The 22,522-nt window shown below is 53.0% G+C and overlaps 1 protein-coding gene across 4 annotated transcripts in view; it reads right to left on the bottom strand.

Annotated features, from left to right (window-relative positions):
- LOC116955546 (synaptotagmin-like protein 4) overlaps window positions 1-22,522 on the bottom strand; it is a 64,574-nt gene that overhangs the window by 25,554 nt on the left and 16,498 nt on the right. For all 4 annotated transcript variants that reach the window (XM_076053285.1, XM_076053286.1, XM_076053288.1 and 1 more), the window contains exons 2-5: window positions 12,313-12,476; window positions 7,394-8,131; window positions 3,514-3,720; window positions 1,991-2,103 (exon numbers count right to left, since the gene is read on the bottom strand). In XM_076053285.1, coding sequence (XP_075909400.1) covers window positions 1,991-2,103; window positions 3,514-3,720; window positions 7,394-7,497 — 424 coding nt within the window. In that variant the 5' untranslated portion in view covers window positions 7,498-8,131; window positions 12,313-12,476. The remainder of the gene's footprint in view (window positions 1-1,990; window positions 2,104-3,513; window positions 3,721-7,393; window positions 8,132-12,312; window positions 12,477-22,522) is intronic.

Raw genomic sequence — 22,522 nt, 5'->3', positions numbered from 1 at the left:
TGAGATGTGTGCAAACCTGGTGGCCAACTACAAGAAACGTCTGATCTCTGTGATTGCCAACAAGGGTTTTGCCATCAAGTACTAAGTCATGTTTTGCAGAGGGGTCAAATACTTATTTCCCTCATTAAAATGCAAATCAATTTATAACATTTTTGACATGCGTTTTTCTGGATTTTGTTGTTGTTAATCTGTCTCTCACTGTTCAAATAAACCTACGATTAACATTATAGACTGATCATTTCTTTGTCAGTGGGCAAACGTAAAACATCAGCAGGGGATCAAATACTTTTTTCCCTCACTGTATAGCAGACAATTAATGTCTTCTCGTCCACACTGTGTCCACCACCATCACCACACTGCAGGTAACAACAACACACCCACTCCCACACAAACACACCCACTCACTCACTTACCCACACAACGATCAACGATCCCCCGTGTAGCCTTAACAGACTGGTGGGCCAAGTGCTGTTAGCGACCACCAAGGCCAACACGGCACACGAGGGGGTGGGTGGCCAACACCACGCCCGGCCGCCTTTGTCTCCCCAGTGGCAATGTTTACACACTGCACCAGGTATTCATTTGAGGTTGAGTCGACCTAGGGGAGGACCAGGGACCGCTTCAGATAATCGTCACTGGTGTTGGCCGTGAGCGGGAATCGAACTCGGGTCGCCGGGTTCGTAGCGCAGCGTAGCGCTAACCAGTACACTACCACTCCCCACTCACCCACACACCCACTAAACCACACACCCACTCACTTACTTACTCACTCACCCACACACTCACTCACCCACACACACACTCACTTACTCACACATCCACACACTCACTCACTCACCCACACTCACACCCACTCACCTACTCACTCACCCACAGACCCACTCACCTACTCACCCACCCACTCTCACTCACCCACACACTTAACCACCCACTCACCCACTCAATCAATTACTCATTCACACACCCACCCACCCACTCACCTATTCACCCTCCCGCTCATCCACTCAATCACTCACCCACCCACTCACCTATTCACTCACCCACTCACCACACCGCAGGCAACCTCACTTCTCTTCCTGCTCCTTCTCTAGTGCCGCTCAACTTTGGAACTCCCTCCCTCCTCCCAACATCGCCACCATTGTCTATTGCCCAACTATAACAACAACTAGAACAACAATAACCTTTCCCAATCCAAGAAAACGCACGACACTAACCTCTACTGCAGCTTCGACACACACTCACTCACTCGACATACACTCACTCGACACACACACACACTAGATACACACACACGACACACATACTTGCACACACACATGACACACGCACACACTCGACACACACACACACAACACACACTCGACACACACTCGACACACACTTGACACACACACAATTGATACATACACTCGACAGACCCACACACACACTCGACACACACTCACTCGACAAACACACACTCGATAGACACACACTCGATACACACACACACGACACACACAATTGATACACACACTCGACACACACACACACTCACTCGACACACACACACTCGATACACACACACACGACACACACACTTGCACACACACATGACACACGCACACACTCGACACACACTCGACACACACACAATGAATACTCATACTCGACACATACACACATGACACACGCACACACTCGACACACACACACACATGCCACACGCACACACTCGACACACACACACACACACTCGACACACACACACACTCGACACACACACACTCGACACACACACACACTCGACACACACACACACACTCGACACACACACACAATTGATACTCACACTCGACACACACTCACTCGACACACACACACTCGACACACACACACACTCGACACACACACACACTCGACACACACACACACTCGACACACACACACTCGACACACACACACACACTCCCCGTCGCTACGACGTTGTGGACGGTGAGCCTCAACACACCTGGCCGCCTCTTCATGGACACTCGGATGATGTCGGTTGCGGGTTCCACCTTGCCACCGAATCGCTTGGCCTTCTCCTCCAGAAACCACTCCCCGGTCTCCACCTTGTACAGCCTGGAGGCGGCGAAATCCCGCGCAAGCAACAGCAACGTTATCCCTTTCGATTCAACGAATAAAAATGCATTTATATTTTTTTTGACCAGGTACTCTATTTTATTTCGTGATTCACACAGCTGCGCCCATCGCTGAGCCACCACGCAGGTATTTTTTTTTTTTCTATCGAGAAGCAACACGGCTATGCGCAAATGACAGACAGCTCGACAGAGCGGCTTCTCCTCCTCCTCCTCCTCCTCTTCCCCGTCGTAATCATCGTCGTCGCGTGGAAATTTACAGCGGTCGCCGAATGCTCTTTAAAACTTGCGACGATCGTTCTAAATGTGGAACGGGGCGGGTGGAGTGGGGGGGGTGGACAAGGCGGAGGAACCCCGGGGGAGAAAGAAATCCACGCGACCAAGGGGGCAGAGAGAGAGGGAGGCGACACGCAAACTCCAAATATACAGCAGCGGGCGTCAGAGTCGGGGATTGAGCCCACGACCTCGTGTGTACCAGGCGAGGGAGTTAACATCGAATGGCTCCATCTGTGTGATGGACGTCCTCTTGGCCTCACGCTTTCCCTCTGTTGGCTGCCACCACCACCATCATCATCATCACCTCTACCATCATCACCTCTACCATCATCACCTCTACCATCATCACCTCTACCATCATCATCGCCATCATCATCACCACCACCATCATCATCTCATCTATCTCACTCAGTCATCCTAAGAGTCACCGTGATGTCTGTACCCCTGCGATGGTTTTCTCCCTCCTGTAAACCAGGCGAGGTAGTTGACATCTCCTAGCCACCGTGGCACCCCCACAGAAACAAAAAGACAAAGATTCCCCGTGTAGCCTCAACAGACTGTAGGGGCAAGTGCTGCTAGCGAGCACCTACGAAGGCCGGAACGGTACACAAAGGGGGTGGGTGGCCAGCACCACGCTCGGCCGCCTTTGTCTCCCTAGTGGCGATGTTTACACACCGCACCAGGTACTCATTTGAGGCTGAGTCGACCTTGGGGAGGCCTAGGACAGGTTCAGATAATCGTCACTAGTGTTGGCCGTGAGCGGGAATCGAACCCGGGTGGCCGGGTTCATAGTGCAGCGCTAACCGCTACACCACCGCTCCCCACACACACACACAGACACGCACGCTAAAACACGCACGCACGCACACGCACGCACGCACATACACGCACGCACAGACACACACAGACACCCATGCACACACGCACGCACAGACACACAGACACGCACGCACACACGCACGCACAGACACACACAGACACGCACGCGCACACACAGACACACACACACGCAGGCACGCACGCACACACACGCACACACACACGCACAGACACACACGCACGCACACGGGCGGAGTGACAAGCGACCCACAACCCCCCTTCCCCCCTTCCCACTCACGCCTCCTTGTGGCACACGGTGCACTTCCAGGCCTTGCCGTCCGACTTGACTCGGCAGTCGTTGCACACGACGTGGCGGCAGCCGGTGCACGGGTCGCCGCTGTTCATCAGCAGGCCCAGGCCTCTCTGGCAGCGGGCGCACGTCCGCCCCCTGGCCGACTTCTTGACTCCCCTGCGCTTCAACTGCCTCAGCTCCTTCTGCAGCCGCCTGGCAGGGGGAGACGCGGAGGGGGGGGGGGCCCGTGGCGGGTTACCGGCGAGGAGGGCGGGGGGGCAGGGGGGCCCCCGTGGTGGGTTACCGGCGAGGAGGGGGGCCTCCGTTGTGACCGACGTCGTTCGTCCGCTGAGGAATGAGCGCTTTGGCGGAGGACGGGTTCTGGGGGGGGGGGGGATCTGGGGGGCCGCTCTGGGGTTGGGGGGGCCGCTCTGGGGGGGGACGCTTTGGGGGGCTCTGGGGGAGCGTTCGGGGGGGGGGGGGGCGCTCTGCCATTGGACGCGTCTGAGGAAGCCCCCCCAAGTGAGACCCAGCAGAGTGAACCGCCGTTGTCGGCGCGGCGTGGCCGACACGGTTGCTGGGGTGTCGTAGCGCCGGCGCCGAGGCTACGTCACTGCAACTCGGCTACTCTACGGGACGTCTGGAAAAAATGTGTTTCTTTAACAAGCTGCGGCGCGGGTGTAGAAAATGACCCGACGGGCACCGCGAGATCCGACACCGCGTGTCCGCCCGGAGCTCGCCGAGCCGAATCGCCTTGCCGGTTGCCGAACGGGGACGTTGCCACGAGCTCGCCACACACACAATGTGCTCGCCACACGTGCACCACGACGCCTCGCTGGTCCCGTGCAAGGAGCTATGAACCATCGTCATCGCGCAAACTCCGCTCACCCTCGCAGCAGCGGCGGCGGCGGCAGCGGCGGCTTTTGGCTCAGCCATGGAACGGAACCGGCGGCGGCGGTCACCGCATCGCGCGGCGCTTTCAGACGCGCTGCTGCTGCGGCCGTCTGGAACGCTCTTCCCTTGCGGATATCAGCAAGCCGCTGTGGAGCTGTGCACCTTTAAAATCATCGTCATCTAGGTTGACAAACTCGTTTCTTTCTGACTGCTTTTTCGTGCTTAGTTTGTCGTCCCTCCCCGGCACCTCTCGATTAGCGCGGTTGGCTACGTACGGCGCGGCAGAGGTTCGACGTCCACACACACACACACAGACACGCAGACACGCGAGCACTTTCACCACCGGCGGCTCGTGAACGGATTGGGCCGATGTCACGGCAAAAACCCTTCCCTCTCGGCGGCCGCCGCGGTTTCGCGTCAAACTTATCGACGTGCCGAGTTCGCCGACCGCGTGCCCACCCCAGCCCCGCCCCCCCCCCCCCCCCCCCCCCCCCCCCCCCACCGCTGCGGCGCCTCGAACATTCGGGGCCGGCCGCGAGATCCCCGCTGCCGCGCGGCCAGCCATGCCAGTCGTCTCAGCCGCCCCGTGCCCTCATCCTGCCAGCGGGCGTTCCGACACTTCACGTGACCGGCCTTGACGTGCACCTGGCCCGGCACGGGCGCCGTGGCGACGTCACCGCCGATTGGCGCGCGAACGACAGCTGTCGCAATCGGCAGCTGTTGACGTCTCCCCAGACGGTCCCTAAATTACGTTGGCGAAGGTTTGCCGTGCCGTACGTAGGCCAGTGTACCACCCCCCCCCGCCCTGCCCCCCTCTCTCTCTCAAGCTATCTTTTAAAGTGGTGCGAGCAAGCAGTTGCGGGCCTGCGCCTTTACCTTTTCTATATATATAATATATATAAAAAGTAATACTACTATCAATGTCGCCATGTCACCGAGCTGTCAAATACCGGGGGCGAGCGTCACGCCACGCGTGGAATGTCGTCAACGAGGTCCGACCGGATTTTCGTGTCGCTCCCTTGACCGGCCGCGCGAGACGCGGTCCAACAACCCCTGCAGCTTTGGTTTTACGACGTCCTCTTGGGTACCGTGTCACTGCCAACGTAAGTACGTAGCCAACCGTGCGATCACGTGTGTGTGTGTGTGTTGAACTTCTTTCGCACCGCACGTAGCCGACCTCTGGCCCCTGCCATGGGAATAGATTTGGTTGCATGGTGACACGCACGCGACTATGGCTTGTCTTTAATGCATCTCTCCGGTTCTCTGTAGGTCTCTACGTATCTCTATGTATCTCTGTGGGTCTCTACGTATCTCTGTGGGTCTCTACGTATCTGTTGGTCTCTACGTATCTCTACGTATCTCTGTGGGTCTCTCCTGTTCTCTGTAGGTCTCTACGTATCTCTACATATCTCTGTGGGTCTCTACGTATCTCTGTGGGTCTCTACGTATCTCTGTGGGTCTCTACGTATCTGTTGGTCTCTACGTATCTCTACGTATCTCTGTGGGTCTCTCCGGTTCTCTGTAGGTCTCTACGTATCTCTACATATCTCTGTGGGTCTCTACGTATCTCTGTAGGTCTCTACGTATCTCTGTGGGTCTCTCCGGTTCTCTGTAGGTCTCTACGTATCTCTATGTATCTCTGTGGGTCTCTACGTATCTCTGTGGGTCTCTACACATCTCTGTGGGTCTCTGCATATCTCTGTGGGTCTCTACGTATCTCTATTGGTCTCTACGTATCTCTTTCGCACCGTACGTAGCCGAACCGTGCTAATCAGAGGTGCCAGTATGTACGTGTGTATGTTGAACTTCTTTCGCACCGTACGTAGCCGAACCCGTGCCGATCGGAGGCGCGTGGGGGAAAGGACAACAAACTAAACACGACAACAACAACAAGCAGCAGTTCTGAAGAAATGTGTTTGTCAATCTAGATGGCGATTTAAAAGTGCATCACAGCTCCCCAGTGGCTTGCTGATATCTGAAGAGCGTTCCAGACGGACCGCAGAATAGCGTCTGAAAGCGCCGCGCGATGACGATGCGGTGACCAACACCTTTGTTCCATGGCTGAGCCAAAATTGCCGCTGCTGCTGCTGCTGCGAGGATGATCGGAGTTTGCGTGATGATTGACGAGATCAGCGAGGTATCGTGGTGCATTTGTGGCGAGCACTTGGTGTGTAATGAGCGTGAATTATGACGATGTATTCGTTCGGTTTAACACGCGGTACGCTTTCGCGACCGCTATTATCCATAATAAAGGATTTTTTTTTAGGTTGGATGCCGTAAATATCATTGTGTCGTCAACCCCACCCACCACCCGACACGGCCGATCGGTAAGGTTTGTCACGTAAACAAAACCTTTAGTTGCTACTCCAGCAGCGACCGGTTGGTGTGTTGGAGAGTAAGCCCACAACAGCATTCACAATTCGAGTAGCTGGCGACGTATCGCCGGTGATCACAACCGCAGCCAGAAGCAGCAGCAGCAACTACAACGAGCGGCTTCGTCAGGCGGTGAGCCGGAATAGTGACAGTTGCCTCGAGCCGTTTTGGTCCGCAGTCGGTCGGCAACTTTGGCCTGGAGACAGAAGCCCCGGCCGCTGACAAAGTCCGGCACAACAACGGCGCGGCTCTTGCCCCCGACAGCCTGCGAAGGCTACACGGGGGACCTTTGTCCTTGTGTGTGTGCAAGCCACTCACTCACTCACTTACCCGCCCACCCACCTACTCACTCACTCACTCACCCACTCATTCATCCGCTCCATTCACTTACTCACTCAACCACTCACTCACTCATCCACTCACTCAGTTACTCACTCACTCACTCATCCATTCACTCACTCACTCATTCAGTTACTCACCCACTCACCCACTCACTCACTCACTCATCCACTCACTCATTCACCCACCCACTCACTCACTCACCAACTCACCCACTCACTCACTCATCCACTCACTCACTCACTCACCCACCAACTCACCCACCCACTCATTCACTCACTTGAGCCTCGTGTCGTCCATCTGCCGCAACTCCTCATCCCTCTTGAGCACCTCGAGGATGGCCTTGCGCTCAGCCTCCGACAAGAATCCCAGCTCCAGCTCCATCCTCCTCCTCTTCCTCCTCCTCCTCCTTCCCTTCCTTTCCTTCCTCACTCCCCCACCTACCGCTGAGCCTCCCAACGAACGGCACCACACTGCTCTCCACGAGACAACGCACAGTCTCCCACCTCCTCGTCTCTCTGTCTCCTCTCTCTCCGTGTCTCTTCTCTCTGTCTCTATGTGTCTCTCCTCTCTCGCTGTTTGTCTCGTCTGTCTGTCTCGTCTCTGTCCGTCTCTGTCTCCTCTCTCTCAATCCCCCCCACGCCCCCACTCACCCCACCACCAAGTATCAAAACCCGGGCCGAAGGTGTCTGTCCTACTTGCTGTGCACCATTGCCAAACCCCAGAGGACTTCACCCAACGAGGGCCAGGAGAGTCACCCACAGGGGCCGTCCGCTTGTGTCGAGCAGCCTGCTCGGTTCAACTATCATCTGCCGACTAAGGGTTCTTAAACCAGCACTTCTTGCCTTTAATAACACCGCCACCACCGCCGACGTTCGACTCGTCGTCTGCCTCGTCGTCGTCTTATTGATTCAAAGCGCGGCCGCCGCTCGACAGATTTATCTGCCGCTCAAGAGTGCGATGTGACATTTTCATCGTTTTCATCATTCACTTGGGCCGGTCCCTCCAGGCGAAGGCTCTGCAACGAGACACGGAGAGAGACAGACGGAGAGAGAGAGAGAGGCAGAGAGAGAGACAGAGACGTAGAGAGAGAGAGATGGAGAGAGAGGCAGAGAGAGAGGCAGAGAGAGAAGCAGAGAGAGAGACAGAGACGTAGAGAGAGAGAGAGACGGAGAGAGAGAGAGGCAGAGAGAGAAGCAGAGAGAGAGACAGAGACGTAAAGAGAGAGAGACGGAGAGAGAGAGAGACGGAATGTTAAATCGTCAACTCACCGCGAGGACGTACCGACTCATCTGTTGCATAGGGTCCGCCTCGGGCTTTTTCGGGGTCTCTCTCTCACCCCCCCCCCCCATCCCCACCCCTTGCTGTGTTGTTCGCTAAGCGCTGTACGATGGCCGACGTTTCGCTCCGGCCAGTATCACGAGTGGTCATTCTCATCATCATCATCATCACAACCACCATAAAGAGTCGGCACCATCAATATCATCATCAGTATCATCTTCAGTATCATCTTCAGTATCAATATCATTACCTTCAGTATCAATATCATCAGTATCATTAATATCATCAACCAAAGCAGCAGCAACATCATCAGTTTAATTAAAATCAGTATTATCATCATAATCATGAGTCAGCATCACCATCAATATCATCATCAGCATTATTTAGAGTCTCATCATAATCATAACTTCAGTTTCAACATCATCAATGAGTTTCATCTTCACCATCAGTGTCACCATCGCCATCATCGTCATCATCATCGTGATCATCCCTCCAGGGTCAATAAAACCTGTGGCCCCTGCCGTGGGATATTTGGTTGCAATTGTGACACGCACGCGACTCTGGCTTGTCTTTAATGCATCTCTCCGGTTCTCTGTGTATCTCTGTAGGTCTCTACGTATCTTTGGGGGTCTCTACGTATCTCTGTGGGTCTCTACGTATCTCTGTGGGTCTCTACGTATCTCTGGGGGTCTCTACGTATCTCTGTGGGTCTCTACGTATCTCTGTGGGTCTCTATGTATCTTTGTGGGTCTCTACGTATCTCTGTGGGTCTCTATGTATCTTTGTGGGTCTCTACGTATCTCTGTGGGTCTCTATGTATCTCTGTGGGTCTCTATGTATCTCTGTGGGTCTCTACGTATCTCTGTGGGTCTCTATGTATCTTTGTGGGTCTCTACGTATCTCTGTGGGTCTCTACGTATCTCTGTGGGTCTCTACGTATCTCTGTGGGTCTCTATGTATCTCTGTGGGTCTCTATGTATCTCTGTGCGTCTCTACGTATCTCTGTGGGTCTCTACGTATATCTGTGGGTCTCTACGTATCTCTGTGGGTCTTTATGTATCTCTGTGGGTCTCTATGCATCTCTTTGGGTCTCTATGTATCTCTGTGGGTCTCTATGTATCTCTGTGGGTCTCTATGTATCTCTGTGGGTCTCTCTGTATCTCTGTGGGTCTCTATGCATCTCTGTGGGTCTCTACGTATCTCTGTGGGTCTCTGCGTATCTCTGTGGGTCTCTGCGTATCTCTGTGGGTCTCTAGGTATCTCCGTGGGTCTCTATGTATCTCCGTGGGTCTCTACGTATCTCAGTGGGTCTCTACGTATCTCCGTGGGTCTCTACGTATCTCCGTGGGTCTCTACGTGTCTCTACGTATCACCGCAGGTCTCTACGTGTCTCTACATATCTCCGTGGGTCTCTGCGTATCTCTGCGGGTCTCAATGCGTCTTTCCAACGGTCCCACTCGCGAAGGCCGATCGAGGGTTTGTTGGCCGACCACCGTCTCACAGCGGTGACTTCGAGAGGGCACCGCTAAAGGCGGGAGGCGGTGCCACGATGTGGGAGGGAGGAGGGGGGAGGGGGGGGGTTAAAGGTTGCATTGCCCCACGGTAATGCAATAAGTGCTGGACACCGGTGAAACTCACGACTCGCTCCTCCGCTCGCGAGATTTACAGCCCAGCGTCACCCACAGACGCTGTCAACATTCCCCGGGGCCGTCACCGGGGCCCCGTCGTCAACGGTTCCATGACGGAGCCGGCGCCGTCAGGTTCGGCCGGTTTTTGTTCTTTCTAAGACCGGTTCCGATGAATTGCCACGGGCAAGGATGGGGCCGTGGGGTCCCGAGGCGTGGCTGCGTTACGGCGGCTAGGAGACGTTTACTACCTCGCCTGGTATGCAGGAAGGTCGTGGGTTCGATCCCAACCCTGACGCCTGCTGCTGTATTTGGAGTTTGCGTGTCTCTCTCTCTCTCTCCGTGGTGAGATGTTAATTACCTCGCCTGCAATGCAGAAGGTCATGAGTTCGATCCCGACTCTGACGCCTGCCGCTGTATAATTTGGAGTTTGCGTGTCTCTCTCTCTCTCTCTTCTCTCCCCGTGGTCGCGTGGATTTTTCTCCGGGTCGTCCGGTTTTTCCCCTCCACATTTAGAATCAACGTCACCACGCGTTCAGAGTCTTTGGCTGTCGCGGTGCCTTGTCACACGATGATCATGCTGATGAGCCACTTCCTTGAGCTCTCATTTCTAACAGCAAGGGTGGCTTCTGAAAAAGAGGCTAATAGCTCAGTGGGGTCTTACCTGGCATAAAAAAAAAGTTTATAGTTTAGATTTAATAGCTTTCTGCGAGGTGGAATTAAAAAAAATTGTATTTAACACGGGGCCACGATGCCTCGACATTGTCGTAGGCACCCTCTCGTTCTTGCTGTGTCCAACTGGGGGAGCAGCCCCCCATAGTTTATACACGGGCAGTGCTGCTGCCAATAACAACGATATTGTACACCCCACCAGCTGTTTCACCATCATCACCACCACCACCACGACTTCTACTACCCCACTATTTAATTTCTTTTACCAGGTAAAGTCCACCGAGCTATAATTAGCTCTTAAAAGGACTTGCTCCTCCCTCCGTCCATGACCTCCTCGTGGTCTTGATGGACCACGAGGATCCTCAGATTGAGCGCTGCTCACGGTCCCCCACGGTCTCTCGGCTCTACGCTGCTCGGGGGAGGAGGAGGGGGGGGGGGTGATGAGGTGACGGCGACTTTGCATCTGCGGCACCCTGAACTCTGGAGCCCATTTGGCCCTTTCGAGGTCAGGGGACTTCCGGCACACTCGCAAATCTTCAAATCTCGACTTGAAAAACGTATCCGTTGGAAATGTCTCTCTCTCTCTCTCTCTTCAGTTATTTTCAAACGTCTTCTTCCCCTGCGTGGTTTATGCTCAACTATTTGCACATTTCCAGGCCGTAGCACCACCGACAACGAGCGCGTAAGGCGCGCTTTGTCAATTTGCATCACCGCTGTTGCTCAGACGCCACCCGAATCGCAGCGGGTTCGTCCGAACCACCCCGGGACACGTCGGCGGCCACCCGGGGTTCGAGCCCGGGATAGGGAGCTCGCACGGAAAGGCTCACCACGAGAGGCGACGACGGGCGTCACAGCACGCGGTCTCTAAGCCGTGGCTGCAAGCCACACCAGTGGGTACCGCAACCGTTGCACCCAGGCCCGCGTTGAGGTTACGAGTGGCCCGAGGCTAAACGGAGGGAAGGGCCTAAGAATGTGGAAGTTTTACATTGCAGCATTGCAGACGTGTTTCGATGCCAAGTCACCGAAGCCATGTTTGTTAATTGCCAACGCAAAATTCACTCATCTTAGTCGACTCAAGGTAACCCGCGTCACGACCGTGCACTCGCGCTACATTCATTTCTTCAAGCACATTTTCTTCCCTAGCCTCAGCTGCCGTGGCAAAGTCATGAATGAGATGGCGAGATGTTAACTACCTCGCCTGGTACGCAGGAGGTCGTGGGTTCGATCCCGACCCTGATGCCTGCCTGCTGTGTATTTGGAGTCTGCGTGTCTCTCTCTCATCATCATCACGGTGGCTAGGAGATGGAGGCTGAGTCTACCTTGGGGAGGCCCCTAGGTAGACTCATTGGAGGCTGAGTCTACCTAGGGGAGGCCCATGACCGGTTCAGAAAATCGTCACTGGGTGTTGGCCGTGAGCGGGAATCGAACCCGGGTCGCCGGGTTCATAGCGCAGCAAAGCGCTGACCGCTGCACACACAGAGACACACACACGCACAGCAAGCCACCAAAAAAAAACACCATCGGGATGGGATCGTTGTCGTTTAACTGCCGCGAGACTTTAGACTGCGGCTCGTGAAAAGCCGGCGCGTGAATGGCCACGTAAACACCAACAGCTGTTTACCTTTAGCCTCAGATTGCCACCGGAGGGGGCATTGCAAGAAGGGAGCGCATTGGGGGGAAGACTCCGCGTCCACTGATGAGCCCCAGCGCGGACGAAACCGGTCGAGAACTTGCCCACCTCTGCCTCGCCGCTGCCCCGTCAGTCTGCTGTTGGTCGGTCGCGGGCTAAAGGGGACAGCGACGGAATAGTTTCAGGAACCGCTCACGGTGTGTGTGCAATGCGCGAGGGCTGGGCGATCTCCGTACACGTTTCTTCGCTCCGTTTGGAACTCTGCAGCTCCCAGTGGCTTCCTCGAATGCATCTGGTCATGTTAAACTAAAGCCCCGGAAGATGTTTTTTTTTTTATTTCACCGGGTGTAAGGCCCCACCGAGTTGATGTAGCTCTTTTTTTCACCGGCGACCTGGCCACCGCAAGTGATAGCTCGCACGAAGTGGGCTTATCACGTGGAAACTTATAGCAGCCAAATACTCTACGCACGCGTGACGTTTATTCTAAATGTGGCAGGGAAAGACCTAAAGGCCTGGAGAAAAATCCATGCGACCACGGGGAAAGAGAGAGAAACGTGCAAACTCCGAATATACAGCAGCAGGCGTCAGGGTTGTGGATCGAACTCACGACCTCCTGCATACCGGGCGAGGTAGTTCACATCTCGTCACCGCGGCGCATTCAAATATGTGCCATGAAGAAGGCCCATTTGCCCGAAACGTCGCCTATTATATATTTAAGGCCACACACGTTATTGTTATTGATGAATGCGTCGAGACTATTTTTCATCTAAGTAGTCGGTTTCCACGACCAATATTACCCACGAGAGGTTTCTTTGGGTTAAACCGCGTGGATATAAATGTGCCGTCAAACCCGGTCCCACCCGCCGCAGACAGTCGGTTAGGGCTTGTCAGGTGAACAAAACGAGGCCAATGAGTTACTACTATGAGACCTCCTTTGCCAGTAGCAAGATATAGTAATAGGTTTTTACCCTTTTATCTGGCACCAAAACTGACACCTTCATACAAGGGATCATGTTTGCAATAACCACAACACAAGCAGTCAAAATGCAAACAAAAAGAGACAACTCTGATAATGAGTTACTAGTTCAGCACCACGGGTTGCGTGTTGGAGAGGAAACCAGCGACGACGTTTTTAAACCCACAGCAATTGTTAAAATTGGCACATTCACATCGACGCTACTTAAACCAAAAACAACCCCTTTTCTCATTGATTATTGTTGCAGGCAATCCGATAATCTACCCCCCGCCACCCCCCCCCCTCGCCCCCCCCCCTTTGGTCTCGCAACTGAAGTCTCCGTCACCATTCTTCGCGCAACTTCCCACCGTGGGGGGGGGGAAAAGCAAAAAAAAATATTGTTGCTGCCGCTAATTGCGGAAACGTCTTGTTTTCAAACGTTACTTATCAGGGCGACGCATGCAGTGCCAAAACTTTCGTACGATCGCAAAAAGAACTGGAGGAGGTTGCCCGTGGCCTGGCTGGGCTCGCGTGTGGATTTTCTCCGGGGCTTTGTGGTTTCCTTCCACGAAGACAAAGATCGTTCCCCGCCCCCTCCCCCCGTATAGCCTCAACAGACTGTAGCGGCAAGTGCTGTTAGCGAGCGCCTACGAAGGCCGGCACGGCACGCGAGGTGGGTGTGTGGCCAGCACCGCTCCCGGCCACCTTTGTCTCCCCAGTGGCGATGTTTACACACCGCACCAGGCAACGTATTTGAGGCCGAGTCGACCGAGGAGAGGCCCAGGACCGGTTCAGGTAAACGTCAGCGGCGTTGGTGGCCGTGAGCGGGAATCGACCTCGACTCGCCGGGTTTCGTAGCGCGGCTGGCCACGCTACGAAACCCGTGGCCTCTCTCGTGCGGGCCACACTAATGACGGCGAGGCAAGGCGGGCATTGTATGGCCACACTTCCCGTGGAAGGCGGCACAGGACTCTACTGGGGATGTTGCAGCAGCAGCAGCAGCAGCAAGTAATCAGCAGCACTGTACGAGTTCACGTTTCCTCCGCTCCCGCGGCGGAGGAGGAATACGAAGAGCTATAAAAGAGGTTCTTTGCAAGCCATCTGGCTACCGTGAGAGATTCGTTCATGGGGCTATCCACGTGTACAAACACAGAGACAATTTCAACCGAGAAGATGGATTCTAGCTTAGCAATCATTGGAAGGATTTGATAAACCATTTCGGGTCTTAATTGATTGTTCACGCTTACGGTGGCTTTCAGACCGCAGCCATTATTTTTCGTCTCCCCCCTCCTCTTTTCCGAACATAGATGGACTCGTCCATCTGAACAAACTGTCAAATCGCTCTCCGTGGTGCTAACGTTAAAAAATAACCGCCACTTTTTTCAAATTTTCTTGCTGTGGTTTTCACACCTGATCATGATTGCTTGTGTTGCAGTCGAAACGTCGTGAGAATTTTATTGTTTTATATTTTTATTATTTTATTGTTTCCCTTCTACGTGGTGACTTTACCGAAATAACCAAGAATATAAGTAGAGCGATAAAGCTCCTTTTAAATGGACGTCCAGTGAGCTCTCTATCGCTGCTGTAACTCATTCCTCCACCTCTGTGCCACCCCTGCCATCTAAATCATTCGATGTTCTCACCATATTATTCTTTTTACAATGGTGTTAAGCCCCTTGAGCGAAGGCGGTCTATGTAAATATAAAACAAGGTGATGATGATGATGAGCAGTTTGCGTTTGGCAATGACGAAATGCTGTTAAGAGATTCGCATCTGAGTGATGATGACGATCCAGAATCAGAATATTTATACTGCGGGTGAAATCCGATGAGCTATGAAGCTCTTTTTATCACAGATGTCCAGTAGGGGCACGGGGTCAGAACGTTACAACAACAAACACGACAGGAGTGCAAAGTATAGGAAAGGAAAACTTAAAAAAAATAATGTTACATATTGTCTACATGTTAAATCATGAATATTTTGGTAAGGAACGTGATCCATTCCCAATCCGTTCAACGTATGTGCGCGCGCGTTGCACGTACGATGAACTTCTTTCGCGCCGCACGTACGCCGGACGCGCTAATCGGAGGCGCGAAAATCAGGGACACAACACAGAGTCGAAGGTGCCTCCTCCTCTCCCCCCCGCCACGTCCCCCTACACAGGAAGGTGCCTCCTCCTCTGCCTCCGCCACCTCCCCCTACACAGGATGGTCGGGGCAAGCGCTGTGAACGAGTGGCTCCTACGGCGGAGGCCGCAACGGCACGCGATGGGAAGGGGGGTGGGTGGGTAGCCCGACCACCTTTGTCTCCCCAGTGGCGATGTTTACACACCGCGCCAGGTACTCATTTGAGGCCGAGTCGACCTAGGGGAGGCCCAGGACCGGTTCAGACAATTGTCACCGGTGTTGGCCACGTGCGCACGCACGCACACAAAGACGAAGATTCCCCACACCCCCCCGTATAGCCTCAACATACCTTTGGGCAAAGTTCTGTTAGCGAGCACGCACGCACACTCAAGCACAATGGACAAAAACAATGATGTGTGTAAGTTGAACTTCTTTAGCGTCGTACGTAGCCATCCGTGCTAATCGGAGGCCAACAACAAACTAAACACAGCAACAAGCAGTTCTACAGAAATGAATTATTAATCTCGACGATGATGATGATTTTAAAGGTGCACAGTTCCCAGTGGCTTCCTAATATCCGGAAGGGAAGAGCGTTCCAGACAACCGCAGAAGCAGCGCGTCTGAAAGCGCGGCACGATGCGGTGACCACCGTCTTTGTTCCATGGCTGAGCCAAAAGCCGCCGCTGCCGCCGCCGCTGCTGCGAGGGTGAGCGGAGTTTGCGCGATGACGATGGTTCATAGCTCCTCGCACGAGACCAGCGAGGCGTCGTGGTGCACGTGTGGCGAGCACATTGTGTGTGTGGCGAGCGCGACTTCGTGGCAAAGTCTCCGTTCGGCAACCGGAAGGCGATGCGGCTCGGCGAGCACCGGACGGAGACGCGGTGTCGGATCTCGCGGAGCCCGTCACGACGCGTGCCGGACAAATGTTGATTCGTAATGTTGTTTTTTTTTTTGCCAGACGTCCCGTAGAGTGGCCTCGTCGCTGAGACTGCGCTACACGCCGCCGCGTTGGCCCAGGTCACGCTCAACAGCGGTTCAACTTTTTCACGGTCTTACTGATGGTGCTGGTGGGGGCGGTGGGGGCTGGCTGGGGGGGGGGGGCTTCCTCCGATGCGTCCGACAGGCAGAGCGACCCCCCAGAGCGCCCTCGCTAATCAACGACCCCGACAGCAGAGCCCAGGGCGCGCCGTCGTAGTAATCGGCGGGGGTCAGAACCACGATCACTTTGCGCGTGCAGTGAGCGCGGTGGCCTCGTACGAATGCTGCATTCGTACGAGGCAAACGGAAGCCCATGTCGGATCTCGGAGCGGGTAATCGCGGCGGCTGTGCCCTCATCGCCTTCAGTCGCAGTGTGCGCGGTTAGGCGGAGGCCAGAGATTGCAGCACGCGTAAGGGCCGGGCGTGGCACATTCCTGTGGCTTGTTCGCCCTGGCCGTCGCCCCGTCTCTCGTCTCTCAGCGGACAAGGCTCGCTTCGGAATCATCGCCCCCCCCCCCCTGCACTACCTGGGGAGGGCTTTGATGGGCGCTTAATGAATAATAATTAATAAATACGTACAGGGACGGGTGAGTGAGTGAGTGAATGGGTGAATCAGTGGCTTCAAGTGGTCGACATGAGTCGTGGTGCAATTAATGACATGGGCACCCCTCCCCCCTAACCCCCCCCCCTCAACCCCCTCCCTCCAGCCCCACCCCACAGACTCTCTGCCCCACAGACTCACTGCCCCACAGACTCCCTGCCCCACAGACTCTCTGCCCCACAGACTCTCTGCCCCACAGACTAGCTGTCACACAGACTCTCTGCCCCACAGACTCCCTGCCCCACAGACTCTCTGCCCCACAGACTCCCTGCCCCACAGACTCTCTGCCCCACAGACTCTCTGCCCCACAGACTCCCTGCCCCACAGACTCTCTGACCCACAGACTCTCTGACCCACAGACTCCCTGCCCCACAGACTCCCTGCCCCACAGACTCTCTGCCCCACAGACTCTCTGCCCCACAGACTCTCTGCCCCACTGACTCCCTGCCCCACTGACTCCCTGCCCCACAGACTCTCTGCCCCACAGACTCTCTGCCCCACAGACTCTCTGCCCCACAGACTCTCTGCCCCACCGACTCTCTGCCCCACAGACTCTCTGCCCCAGAGACTCTCTGCCCCACAGACTCTCTGCCCCAGAGACTCTCTGCCCCACAGACTCTATGACCCACAGACTCTCTGCCCCACAGACTCCCTGCCCCACAGACTCTCTGCCCCACAGACTCCCTGCCCCAGAGACTCTCTGCACCACAGACTCTCTGCCCCACAGACTCTCTGCCCCACCGACTGGCATACAGACGCCGTGGACCTACGCAGCGGATTATTTTGGCTGCTCGCTCGACATTTCCAAGTGATGAGCCACTTCCTTGAGCTATCGAGGTTTGATTTCGCTCGGCAGTAGCAGCAGCAGCAGCAGCAAGTCGGACGTTCTCTTTTTTTATCGTAAAAAATGCCGAGTGGTTCGTTTTTCTTCCATCCATTTACTTAACGTCCGGGCAAATGCGTTTATTCGCGTCATTTAATAGCGAAGGCATTTTTTTACGATCGACGCGCAGTTTGCGCACGAGTGGTGCCGCCGCACGCTGCGATGATTTTAGTTCATTGATTTCAGTTCAGTTTCATTTATTAGGCATAGCCCTGCGAGCCATGCGGCTCTTGAATCGCGTGCGACAGCAACGATGCCCCCCCCCCCCCGCGCTCCACGGCATCGACGCTCCTCCTCCTCCATCCTCCTCCATCCTCCTCCATCCTCCTCCATCCTCCTCGCCCGACTCGCTCAAGTAATTTGCGGTCTCAGAAGTGTTCAACTTCCCGCCGAGTAAAGCCGCGCGGAGTCAACGACGTTGGCTCCGCTCGGTTAGGGAACGTTGCTGGGCCAACGCTGGGCCCCACGTCCCAAAGTTGGCCCGACGTTCCACGTATACCGTACGTATTGTTGAACTTCTTTCGCACCGTGCGTAGCCAACTGTTCCGATCGGAGGTGCAAGCGTGTACGTGTGGAAGTTGAACTTCTTTTTCACCGCGTGTAGCCAACCGTGCTAATCGGAGGTGCGGGGGGGGGGGGGGACAACGGCATTCCCAACAATGTACAGACTCCTCTTCTTTGGTTCTTTCGGTAAAGTCACGTAGAATGAGAATAAAATAATAAAATAAGACAATTAAATTCTCACGACGTTCCGGCGCACAACACAAGTAGCCTTCATCAGGTGAAAGAACAGAACTGTCGGGACGACAGCGCTCCAACGACAGTGCTCCAATGAGTTGGAGCACTGTCGTCCCGACAGTTCTGTTCCAACACCTGAAGAAGGCTACTTGTGTTGTGGCCGAAACGTCGTGAGAATTTTATTTGATTATTTTATTCTCATTCTACGTGAGTTTACCGAAAGAACCAAAGAAGATGAATCCTTGCAGTCACGAAAGCTTTAAATCGAAATGTACAGACTGCATTGGAACCTCCTTTGCCAGTAGCAAAATATGATAATTGTTTTTTTACACTTTTATCTGGCAACAAAACTGACACCTTTTTTTATAAATGCTTACACCCCGAGCTCTCATACTCTGATGGTGCATTGTCTTTGAGTTGTGCGCCTTTTGGCGTCATCTGGTCCAACACCAACGTGAGACGAGGCTCTAAGGAAAGCTGTCTCGGGTGTGGACCAATCATTTTCAAGGACAGTGCCACATACATTATCAGAGATATGTTTTTTGTTTGCATTCCGACCGCAGGTATTGTGGTCAATGCAAACGTGACTCCTTGTAAAAAAAAGTCGTCAGTTTTGTTGCCAGATAAAAGGGGAAAAAAACATTCTTGGTTCTTTCGGTAAAGTCACATAGAAGGGAAACAATAAAATAAAAATATAAAACAATAAAATTATCACGACGTTTCGACTGCAACACAAGCAATCGTCATCAGGTGTGAAAACCACAGCAAGAAAATTTTGTGGTTTTTCACACCTGATGATGATTGCTTGTGTTGCAGTCGAAACGTCGTGAGAATTTGATTGTTTAATATTTTTATTATTTTATTGTTTCCCTTCCTACGTGACTTTACCGAAAGAACCAAGAATATGAATCCCCGCAGTCACGAAATCTTTAAATCAAAAGGTAAAAAAAAAACCAACGGTCAATTTACAGACTCACAAAAAGAAACGAAGTAACAACAGCGACGATAACGACGAGGGCGACCACGTTTCTGACATTACAGTCGCGCGTGAACGTTCGCGATCTTAAGCGCAAGAGTTCAGTTTAAATAAGGGCAGAGATGGCAGAGCGGAGATGCCAGCGGATGAATCCGTGGTGGCTCCGAACACGTTGGAGCAGCAGCGACATTTATTTATTTCGATCCAAGCGGAGCGCCAAACCTGGGGAAACTGTTAGGGGACGCGTGTCTCTTGATGTTGACAACTCAAAGAACATCCGCGCCGGTTGCAAACGTTCAGGCTGGCCCGCCTACGATCCACCCTGGGTTTAACCTGCACGCTGGATTTTGCGACACTTTTATTTCAGCGGAGCCGGCCGCCGTACCCACCGCGGCCGTCTTTCAGTGGAATTCGCGAGGCGCTCTGCGCTCTATCGGGGCCGTTTCATCGAGAAAAGTTGCCCTTGGGGGTTGCTCTGCCAATTGGACGCATCTGACGAAGCCACCCCCCCCCCCACCAAGTAAGACCGTCAAAGTTAAACCACGTGTAGCGTAGTATCAACGACAAGGCTCGATTATTGCAACTCGCTACCTTACGGGACGTCTGGCAACAAACACTACTAATCAGCAGCGTCTACAACATTATCTGGCAGTGTTGCGACGAGGCATCGCGAGATCCGACACCGCGTGTCGAGCCGCATTGCCCTCCGGTTGGCCAACGGAGACGTTGCTACGGGGTCGCGCTCGTTACACACAAATTGCTTGCCACAAATTAACCACAAATACCTCGTTAATCTCGTCAAGAAGCATAAACCATCATCATCATCATGCGAACTCCGGTCATCCTCGCAGTGAATTTGGCTAAGCCGTCGAACGAAGGCGGTGGTCACCGCATCATCGCACGGAGCTGTCAGATGCACTTCTGTGGCCGTCTGGAACGCTCTTCCTTCCGATATTAGGAAGCCACTGGAGCTGTGCGTTTTCGAATCATCATCTAGATCAATAACTAATTTCTTTATAATCGCTTTTTGTATTTAAGCGTGTTGTAATTACCTGTACCTCCGATTCGGACGGTTGGCTATGTATATTGCAAAAGAAGTTCAACATCTTATATACGTAAAATAAACTAACAAAAAACTTTAAGCAACTTTTTTTTTATTTTACCAGGTAATGCCCACTGAGCTGAACAGCTTTTTTTTCAGTAGCGACCTGCCCACAAATGATAGCCCAATGACGTGTCTTATCATCACGTGGGAATTTATAGCAGCCAAATACTCATACAGCTGGTGACCATTTACGTTTGGCTGCCCTGAGCCAGTGGTGGCAATTCCACGTTCCCAGGGGCAGGAGACAGTAAGGAACGACCACAGCGAATGGATCACGATTTGCATGTGGAGGGCACGCTGGATATTGCAGCGAGAGAGGTGGGAACTTGAGTGGGTTTGGGCATGACACATCACGGCGAGAGGGAACAGCGTCCCGTGGGGGAGACTTAACGACCAAATGATTATTTGCATTTATAGAAACCCTGTAATCAACGAAAGCCCGATTTGCAACCGTGATTTGCAACCGTGAATTTGGCAACTGTGAATTTGCAAGCGTGCTGTATCCTTTCTCTTTATAGAAACCCTGTAATCAACGAAAGCCCGATTTGCAACCGTGATTTGCAACCGTGAATTTGGCAACTGTGAATTTGCAAGCGTGCTGTATCCTCTTTCTTCGTGTGGCTCTTAAATGTTGGTATGTTTTTATTATTATTATTTATATATTATTCACAACGCAGATCAAGTCTATGTGCGATTTGGTTAATGCACCCACAACGTTTACATTGCTGGCAAATGCCCGATGATGATGCTGGTTGTTGTAATGGCAAGCGCAACTGGACATCTGCGAAAAAGAGCTTTACAGCTCATCAGATTCTTCCAGTATCAATATTCTGATTAGCTCAAACTGTGAATGTTGCTTATGGGTTTTTTGCTCTCCGACACACACACACACACGGTTGGCTACGTGCGGTGCGAAAAGAAGTTCAACATACATACAACACACACAAGCGATGGTGCTGCAGTCAGAACTAATTGGCACGTTCCGTTCACATGACAAACCTTACGAATTAGGTGTGTCGGGTGGAGGTATGTATGTACGTAACTGCTCAACCCGAGCTATAAATACTCTGATACTTGCATTGTCTTTGTAGTCTTCGCCTTTTGGTGTTCTCTGGTCTAATACCCTCTGGTGTAGGACAATCAGTTTCAAAGACAATGCAAATGTACTCTGTGCTTCTTTCGGTAAAGTCACGCAGTTAGAAATAAAATAAAAAATGAAAACAAATCAAGACGTTTCGATTGCAACGCAAGCAATCTTCATCAGGTGTGACAACCACAGCAAGAAAAATTGCTCAAGTGGTTGTCACACCCGATGGAGATTTGCTTGCGTTGCAATAGAAACGTCGTGACTTGTTTAATTTTGATTTGATTTCTAACTACAGTTAAACCTTGGATTGCGAGCATAATTCGTTCCGGAAACGTGTTTGTAATCCAAAGCACTCGTAGATCAAAGCACTCGTATATCAGTTGTGATCACGTGACGCTCGGCAGTACAAAGCGTGTACATGTACTACTACTCGTATTGCAAGGCCCTCGCTCGTTTGTCAAATTAATACTTATTTTAAAAAAAATTTGCTCGTTTTGCAAAACACTCGCTTGACCAAGTTACTCGCAATCCAAGGTTTTACTCTACTTGACTTTACCGAAAGAACCAAAGAGTATGGCTTCCTGCAGTCACGAAAGCTTCACATCAACAATGCACATACTATCAGAGCATGTCTTGCCACAAGCGTTTGTGGCCAATGCATTCTTGATTCCTTGCAAATGGAGTATCTATTTGGTTTTAAAGCTTTCGTGACTGCAGGGATTCATATTCTTGGTTCTTTCGGTAAAGTCACC

This window comes from Petromyzon marinus, chromosome 60, assembly GCF_048934315.1.
Source record: "Petromyzon marinus isolate PM22_M1 ecotype Great Lakes invasive population chromosome 60, UKy_Petmar_22M1.pri1.0, whole genome shotgun sequence".
NCBI lineage: Eukaryota > Metazoa > Chordata > Hyperoartia > Petromyzontiformes > Petromyzontidae > Petromyzon > Petromyzon marinus.
The sequence above is the reverse complement of the archived record's forward strand: the minus strand, read 5'-3'. Positions and strand labels throughout refer to the sequence as shown.